This window comes from Zeus faber (genome assembly GCF_960531495.2).
Source record: "Zeus faber genome assembly, chromosome: 8".
NCBI lineage: Eukaryota > Metazoa > Chordata > Actinopteri > Zeiformes > Zeidae > Zeus > Zeus faber.
The window spans coordinates 11322278-11331306 of record NC_137195.1 but is presented as its reverse complement, the minus strand read 5'-3'; the positions used below and the strand labels follow the sequence as shown (position 1 = coordinate 11331306).

The following is a 9029-nucleotide window of genomic DNA, read 5'->3' as shown; positions in this document are numbered from 1 at the left end:
TTCCCTCCCTGCTGAACCGCGATCTCATTTCCAAAAACACCCCCCTTTCTCACCGTTCAGGTAGGATCAGGCTCCAGTCGGGCTTTAAATCAAACCACGTCGTCGGACCCAAGAGAGCAGGCGCATGTATTGTTGGTTAAAACCGCGCACAGAGGGTCGCGTCGAAAGTCCCGCGGCCGCGACACTCTCGGAGGAGCCGCGCCGCCCGATCGCTTCAAAACTGTGGGAATTGGGGGGGCGGGGGTTGGCGCTTGGCCGCGGACACGGAGTCTGTCACGCTTTTCTCTCCATCGTCGGAGGAGATATGAGCCTCTTCCCCCGAGGTTCTCGGCGCGGGAGCCGCTCGGGGACGGGGAGCGACAACCGACGGTTGGGCGGGATCCCCCCGGCGACGCCCGCCGGCCTGTCCGTCCGGGGTTTCCGAAAACAGTCGGGAGGGAAATGCCGTCGGGGGGGGGGGAACGAGAACGAGGTGTCGACCCCCTCCTGCTATTGTGGATGGAGGTCAGATCAGAGGTGGCCGCCCCCCGCCCCCGCCCCCGCCCCTTCTCTCCCGCTCTCATTCTCTATTCTCTTTCTTGTGTTGACGTGGGGTCCGCGGACCAGAGGTTTACCCCCCGACCCTCACAGCCGCCCTGCATGCCAAACCCTCCACGTCTCTTCAGGTTTTTTTTGTTTTTTTTTTACTGGAGGACGGTCAATTGTGGCCCTGGAGGTGTTTATGGGGAGGCTGGCAGGATGTCGGGCCCTCCAGGAGATCAAAGGGGCCCTCCTTCACGTCAATGGGCTCGTTGCCCACCCCGACCTCTTCAACCCTCGACAGGGTTAACACATATTCTCAAACACACACATGAAAGTACAGGATTGCAGCCGGGAGCCGGGGGGAGGGGGGGGGGGGGGGGTGGTGTTGGTGGGGGTCGCGTCCGTGTGATTTCTGATTGGCGACTCCGTCGGGTTCCTCCCACCGTGGCTCCCGGAGGAGATAATCATTTTTCCACCGGCGGGGAGAGATAGCGGTGCGGCCTTTGGAACGGCTCGCGGTCGCTGAATCCGAGCGATGGAATTCCGAAGGACGGAGGCGTCCGATACGTGGACGGACCGAACAGACGAGCCGGCGAGTCAGCGGCTGGAAATTCGCCGGCTTCACGCCCCCTCGAGGGGCTGAGCACACTGCAAGTCGGGCGGGCTGACGTTTGGAAGGCTTGCGTGTTCATCTGCATCGTCTTCAGACAATACAACGGCTAAACCGTGGTTTCAGAAACCAAAGGCAGCAGCGGCCTTCAAGGAACACACGCACACACACACACACATACACACACACACTTATATAAATAACAAATAACAAATCGAAATTTTTGATATTTATATTGGGGAAAAAAGACAGTATTATATAGACCTAACCACAAGTGTCAACAATTACTGCATAATTAAGTAAAAAATGTACATTCATAGCCTTTTACAGCAGAAAGCCTGGGTCCTGAAATCCATTTCAGCTCATAATCGAAACAGAATTCAAACTACAACTATACCAAAAAGGATTGTCTTCGACACACCTGATCAAGAAGTCACCGTTTCTCTCGGCGATTAAAAGAAACAAAAAAAAAAAAAAACACGTCATTTTTTATATTTATGAAATGTGTTCGTGGCTTAAACAGCCAGCGCAGAAAATTTCATGGGAAAAAAAAAACAATCGCCAACGCGCTGAAAGCTGGGGAATTTTTTGCGACGCTTACATTTAAGGCCAGATCAGAACCCCGTTGGTATTGCATTGGTCCCAAACGAACGGTTCCTTTTGTTTTTCTCTTCTCATTACAGTGCATAAAAACCCCGAGCAGCTCCAACCGCAGCGGAGGAGCAGGAAGTACATTCCTCTCCACTCACACAGAGGCTCGCAGCCCATGTGTTTAACAGTCGTCCACCCTTCAAAATGGCTCCAGTGCTTTAGACAAGTACAACAAGGCATCCAGCGGAAAGATCACCAAATATTACACCAAAAGATCATCGAAATAACTTAGAAAACAAGGTTTGCCGAGGCCTGATTGACAGTAACTAAATTAGCAAATGGTGATCTCCAGCAGAGGAGACTAAAGGTTAGAGATTATAGTTCATGTGTATGTGTCTGTGTGTGTGTGTGTGTGTGTATCCCAAATAACATACATAAAATACAAAAGGCACTTTTTTTCAGATTTTCTCATGATACGAGGTGATATAACTGTGGTGTGTAGTTATAGAAAATAAAAAAAATGTGCATATTTAAAAGAAAAATGGCCTTTCTCCGCTGTACTGTATAAGGCAATAGAGGTCTTGTTCTCTACTTAACACCATGACATCCAAGCTCGATGAGCTGTGTCTAAAAGGTGAATGTTTTTCACATTCTTGACCACTAAAGCAGTTATTGCTTTGCTATCATAACATTGCTTTCGATCATGAAGAACGCAAAAACGGCGACCTCGACCGCTACCTGTGTTTTCTACACGTGAAACCAGGTATTACAGTAGTAGCAACACAGCGGAGGAGTCTCAAGCAAAGTTTTGTTTTTCAAGTTTCAAACGGTTCACAAAAAAAAAAAAAAAAAAAAAAAACACGCCTCGGCCAAAATCGTTCGGGAACACTCAAAGGGAAGAGAAAGAAAGGCAAAACAAGTACGGAGCCAGGAATTAGGAGCGGAAAAAAGAGTTTTCTAGGAGTCCGTGCCGCGTCGGAGGCCGTGCCGGCACAAAAAAAAAAGGAGTCACGTTGTCCCGGAGGTCTCTGAAATGTGACTCTGTTACTGTCAAACAGCCGTTCACAGCCATAAAAGGCTGAAACCCTTCCCTTTGGAATGATGCTGTTTAGAAAAAGAGTAAAAAAAAACAACAACAATCGCTGTTTCCCTTTTCGTTTATAAAAGTGCAAAGTGTTTTAGTCGCCGTCCATCTCTGGAGAAACCAAAGCGGGAGACGCGGCGCACGTCGAGCCCCGCGATCCTCGGCTTCAGCGTTTCAGGGAGGAGCGGAGCGACCGACGAGAGGCTTCCTCTCCGTCTCACTGTCCCGTGCTCTCTCTGGGATTGTATTCCGTTTCTCCCGAGGAAACCTGGGAAATGCGACGCGTGGAGCCCCAGAGGCGGCGGGAGAACTGTCCTGAGCGAACCTGACACAGGAAAGGAAAAGACAAAACCGGTTGATCTTCCCTGGAGGCCACAGACGCCGTCAATACACAGAAGCAGTTTAGTGTGGACAAATCTCAATAACCACAACCTGTTAAAGCCAATTATATATAAAAATAACTCTATATACTGTATATATCACTATATATATATATATAAATATTATATATATTATACTATATTAGATAAATATAAATTTAATATATTATAAATATTACTGGATTCATAAATAAATAAAATAATATAAAAATAAATAAATATATACTTCAAACTTAGCTATGATATATATATATATATATACACACACACAAACACACATATACACTGCATATATTTATTTATTTATCATATGTATATTTATTATATATAAATTAAGCTATTACTGAGCCGCGGCTCAGTAATGTCCGACATGTGTCGCCGACTCAGTCAAACTTGTATTTTCCCAACAAGTATTTCAAAGCCCACCCCGGCCCACCCTGCCCCCGCCCCACGTTTCCAAAACTCTCCCCAATGCCCTTGTTCTCACCTCCTCCGGCTTTCCTGCCCCCACCACAATGAGCTTCCCATCCTCCAGGCCAACGAGGATGTGGCTGCATTCCTTGGTCACAGACACACTCCTCACGGGCAACTTCAAGGCCAGGGGCGCCACCGCGGCATCCAGGCTGTCAAACAAATACACACGTTTGTAGACCTTCGCTAATAACCAACAAGACCTACACTGTGAGTAGCACGGCCCTTTTTTTGGGTTTACAGAAGCGGGGCAAGTAGTCGCTTCTCAGCAGATGTCTTACAGAAGAGTTTATAAAGGGGATAAATATGTAGAAAATTTGGGGAAATATCATGTTCATATAAGTGTAGGGTACAGGGCAGTGGGGTTCACACAATCGGTGCTTACGAGCTACATTTACAGACTGTATTACGGGTGGAAGGTGACACGTTTGCTTTATCCTTTTCTCATAGTGTCTTTTGTCAGGAGTGTTGACATTTACCTGAACAGGTCTCGTATTTGCAGGTGTCCCTGAAACGTCCCAAAGATGACGTAGTCCGACACCAGGTGGAGAGCGGTGACCTGGTCCTCCAACGTGGAGGTGGACAGCAGGAGGCCATTCACCGAGTAGACGTAGAGAGAGTATCTTTCCTTTGGGAAATATGACACACAAAGACACGGGGTGAGCGGGACGACACGCCGCCGAGTTTGTGTCTGAGTGGGCACTCCGCAGCTAAGCCGCTATCGACTTTTTACCTTTGTCGCGGAACATCCCTCCAGAGACGTCTGGACCACGATGTGTCCCTCCATTCCCACCTGGAGCTCAGAGATGTGCGCCGGCACACAGCTCTCACCGGAAGGCCGCAGAGTACGAAGGAACTGGCCCCGTCGCACGCTGTGCACGATGACGGTGCCGTCCTGAAATAAGAGCCACCCGAGCTGTGAGGAACTCCACGACGTGATCTCAAATCTCTATAGCTACATCATTTATGTGTAGATTTAACTGGTGATATAAGCACCTTTGACCCTGAGACAGCCATGTCCAGCTCAGTGCTGATGGCCACGCAGGTGACCTCCTGGTCGTGGCCACAGAGAACCTGTACCGGACGAGGGCAGAGGCCGCTGGAGAACCCGCCCTGATGGACAAAGAGAGGATTCCAGTTGTGAGCGCCACCGCCGTCGGCCTGCAAGGCATTCGGTATGACTCCGCAAATACGCCTAATACGAGGGTGTCTACCTGCTGCAGAACCTGCCACACTATACAGGATGTGTCCCTGGACCCGGAGATGAGGTAGATGCCGCAGAGATCCAGAGCCAAGCATGTCACGACGTCTTCAGAGAACACACCAAATAACAATTAAATAACTATAATAACAATAACCACTCCCATCACATGGACGTCGGAGCTCACCGATGTGTCGGCAGATCCTGCCCACCAGCTTGCCCTTGCCCAGTTGGGTGACGCGGAGGCTGCAGTCCCAGTGACCGCCGGTGAACAGCAAGCGCCCATCGTTGGACACAACCAGCACCCGAGAACTAATCTCCACCCCAGGAGAGAAGGGGCCGCTGAGGAAACGCTGCGTTCTGCAGAATATAGTATAATATATTACAGCACAGAAGTAGTAGCACACCTACCTACCTACCGACCTATCTATCTACCTATCTATCTATCTATAGCAAGAGAGAGTGTTCCGTGGAGAAGGCACAGACATTTATACAACGTACATTACAACTGTTTTGACATTTGTTAACTCCAAGCTGTGCTGTGAATTCCAGAGGTGCCAAGCAGTTCTCCTTCTGATTTACAGGTGTTTACGTGATGTGTTTTTTTTTTTCTCTGAAGGTTAAACTTGGGGCCCCTAGACGAATCCCAAGCTGATATTTCAGCGAGATAAGTGAGCATTTAAAGGTAAACGGAGAGCAGGGCTGAGCTGCGGAGACAGACGCTCCGAGCGGGACTCACTTGGGGTTGGTCATAGTGGGGTCCTTGGTGAAGGTGAAGTAGTTGGCGATGTTCTTGTCGTAGGGGAGCCAGCTGTGAGTTCCTATGAGGCCGTCAGCGCTCACGGTCACCTGGAGAGGAGAGGGAAGCGTAAGAACGGGGCTTTTCCAGCCATTGAACCACAGTGTGGGACAGTATGTTCCAGGTGGTCGTTTACCAGAATGTCCGAGCCCTGGATGATGAAGGAGCGGGTCTGGTTCCTGGGCACCACGGCTTGGACCAGAGGAAGGCCGTCACTCACCACCTAAACAGCCAAGGACACGCGCACGTGCACACGCACACGCACACACATACACACACACACACACACACACACACACACGTTTAAAGACAGAACGATGACCCGCAAGTTCAAATGGAAGCAGTGGAGTTGCACTTGCTTTTACCTCGACAAAAGGCCGCAGCTTATTGAGCTGCTCGAAGAGGTTGGGGGTCAGGGTGTCCAGGCGGGCCTGCCGCCTCGCTGCGCTCTCCAAACTCATACGGGGAGGGTGAGGCTCCTGCTGGGAATTGGGATGAGGTCCCAAAATGATCAGTCACTCACATCTAGTGAGTCCAAGTCCAAACATTCGGCAAGCGTTGAACTCGGAAGATCACAGTTAGAACAGGAGGGAAATCCTAATGTAAATCTGGCCGGTCACAAATTAAACACATTTCGGGGAGACGCTGTGCGTTACAGGTTTGAGTTATGCAGATGACTTCATTGTGAAAATCCGTCCAATGAATCAGACCTTGAGGAGCTGACAAGGGGTCTGGCCAAAGTTACTGATGATGCCTTCCAGGGCCTTGCGTTCCGTCTCGTTGGCGATGGCGTCCAGATCCACTGCGCCTAGAGGGGGGGGGTGGGTAAGAGGCAAGACAGAAGTGAGAAGCAAGAACAAGGAAGCAAAAACACTGCTCATGGATGAAGGGAAGAGAAGAGGTTGGGATGTCCTCTGCGTGGACCTTACCTTCGTAGGTGCAGTAGTAGAAGATGTTAAGCGCCTCCGCGGCTTCTTTTCCCCTCTGCTTGTAGCCGAAGATCAGGTCGATCCACTCGTGGAGGTGGTTGGAGACGTGCTCGCTTTCCTGGCGGAGCAATGGTACAATGTTGAATTTGATTTTGTTGAGAAATGTGACACATTTCTTTATTTAGGTCTGCAAACGGAAAATAGTCCACGGGTTGGTCTCACCAGAGCTTTTCTGTGTTTCCTGATGAAGTCCTCTCTCGACGTCGCCCATCGCGGCAGCAGAACACCGTCCACGGAGTCCTGGGACATCTGGAGGCAGCCCAGGTCAAAGCCTGCAGTGAGGCACGGGAGCCGGAAGAGAAATCGTAAACGGGATCAGGAAGAATGAGGCCTTTCAACCCTCCTGAGACAAATTCCTCGGTAGATCGACCGTCTCACCGTTCATGTTCTCCAGGAACTCCGGGAAGTAGAAGAACTCGGGGATGAGCTCCTTGACGTCGGCGGGGCTCTCCATGCGTGCCTGCCAGGCGGCCGCCACCGAGTGGAACTGCCGGTCCGCGCAGTCGAACCTGCGCACAGACCGAGACACATTGGACCAAAAAACCCCCCCCAAAAAAAACCCAAAAAAACCCCAAAAACAATAAAACCCAAGGAACACGTTGGTCCACCGGTCCCAAGACTGACCGTCCGCTCTGCAGCTGGATGTGCAGCATGGTGAAGGGCTCCATGCGGATCATGTAGTGCATGACTCCCGCTGCATTGGAGTAGTGAGTGCCGTAGTGGAACTTGTCGATGGTTCCCGTAGGGTCCTCGAAGCTGTCGTACCTGGTTATATACAGAGAAATATGGAAAAAAAAATAATAATAATCAGGAGCATACCTGGTGTCAAATGTTTTTTTTTCTCTACTATTCAGCACACACATTTTACTTTACACCAGTGACCATTTTCCTGGTGATAACTCACTTTTAATTTTTTTAGATATTGTCTTTCGGGTTTTGGGAAATTCAAACGTTATGGTCATAAACTACCTCCTAGAGTTACCTCCTGGTCCCACTGACAGCTACAGTAACACATATTTTTGTCAAAATAAACTTAGTTTTGCTGTATTTTGTATTTATTATTTACAGCGCATTTAAAAAGGTGGACGCGCCTTTGCATTAATATGAAAAAAGAGAAAATCAAAAAAAAATTGAAAACAAACTTTGAAAAAATTCACAATCTATCATCAGGGAAATGATGAGTAATATAAAATGTGTACTAGTAAATACTAATAAGGACTAGTAAATGGGTTGAAACTCGATTTGACATTTCCTATTGGCTGGACCTAAAAACATAACAGTACATACAGACCAAAAAAAAATTACATTTAATTTCAATAAAAATTGCGTACCTTATTAAGAATAATGCTTGTATAATAGCTATTACAGAATTTTTATTTTATTTTATTTTTTTAAATACTACTCACTTCTCCCTGACATTCTGTGCATGACGAGGGTTCACCACCCCGATCGGTTTGGTCAAGTCCCTGAACACGGCCGGGTCATCGAGGTTCAGAACCGGAGAGGTGTAGTCAGACAGGACCCACGGGAACTGGAGGGAGACCAAACAGGAAGCCTTGTTTTTTTATGGTCTCCAAATGTAACAAAAAGGAGGTCATAAATACAGAATATGGATTTTACTGCTCCTACCACAGGGTACTGGGACAAGTCGTTGTACGTGCGTCCGGCAATGGTGTTCAACTGCATCAGATACTCGAAATTGGAAATCTCTCTGTTCACCCATTTCTATGAAGAAGAAGAAGAAGATCAGACAGATCTCAAAGGGTTTTTACAATATTTTGGTTCCTAACCCACCTGCGTGAGTCCAGATGCCTTCAGCAGCTCCTGAGGGGAACGGGACCCAAAGTAGAACAGGTTGGGGGGTCGCAGCCCCAGGATCCGGGAATACACCTTGTTCCGCACCTGGGACCGGAGGGAAAACCAGGGGCGTTTATTTACTTACATCAACGGCATCATTTGCTCAACACACGTCGCTTCCTGAGGAAGTTACCTTCTTCCTGAAGTTGATGAAGTAGTGAGCCTGGTCGATGAAGAAAAGCTCCAAGGCGGAGCGTCGCAGGTTGTAGCGTCTCAGATGGACTTCCCTCAGCTGAGACAGGGGCCTCTTGAAGTCAAACCCGATCCCTGCAGATACCGTAAAGTGAGCGTTTTGGCCCCATAAATATACCTCCATCTCGGTGCCCAGGGGAAACGCTCCTCACCGTCCTCCGTCTCCTCCTTCTCGCTGCTGCCGTCGTAGAAGTAGAGGTGGTGCGTGGTGACCTCCAGGCGACCCGACACCACCGCCGCGATGGTGATGAGCTCGCAGTCCTCGGACAGAACCAGTTTCTCCTTCTCGCTCTCGTCCTCTCCCTCGCCCCTGGGAAACGCAGCGCTTTTAAA

General features: G+C 49.0%; 1 protein-coding gene across 1 annotated transcript in view; it reads right to left on the bottom strand.

Annotated features, from left to right (window-relative positions):
- Positions 1 to 1349: 1349 nt before the first annotated feature.
- nbeal2 (neurobeachin-like 2) overlaps positions 1350 to 9029 on the bottom strand; it is a 43396-nt gene continuing 35716 nt past the window's right edge. Inside the window, exons 36-55 of the mRNA XM_080005497.1 lie at positions 8849 to 9006; positions 8638 to 8771; positions 8442 to 8549; positions 8277 to 8372; positions 8054 to 8178; positions 7272 to 7412; positions 7026 to 7156; positions 6810 to 6919; positions 6588 to 6705; positions 6369 to 6466; positions 6024 to 6137; positions 5795 to 5881; positions 5599 to 5708; positions 5047 to 5219; positions 4873 to 4967; positions 4655 to 4771; positions 4392 to 4553; positions 4138 to 4286; positions 3675 to 3810; positions 1350 to 3132 (exon numbers count right to left, since the gene is read on the bottom strand). Of these exons, the coding sequence (XP_079861623.1) occupies positions 3025 to 3132; positions 3675 to 3810; positions 4138 to 4286; positions 4392 to 4553; positions 4655 to 4771; positions 4873 to 4967; positions 5047 to 5219; positions 5599 to 5708; positions 5795 to 5881; positions 6024 to 6137; positions 6369 to 6466; positions 6588 to 6705; positions 6810 to 6919; positions 7026 to 7156; positions 7272 to 7412; positions 8054 to 8178; positions 8277 to 8372; positions 8442 to 8549; positions 8638 to 8771; positions 8849 to 9006 (2470 nt within the window). The 3' untranslated portion in view covers positions 1350 to 3024. The remainder of the gene's footprint in view (positions 3133 to 3674; positions 3811 to 4137; positions 4287 to 4391; positions 4554 to 4654; positions 4772 to 4872; positions 4968 to 5046; positions 5220 to 5598; positions 5709 to 5794; positions 5882 to 6023; positions 6138 to 6368; positions 6467 to 6587; positions 6706 to 6809; positions 6920 to 7025; positions 7157 to 7271; positions 7413 to 8053; positions 8179 to 8276; positions 8373 to 8441; positions 8550 to 8637; positions 8772 to 8848; positions 9007 to 9029) is intronic.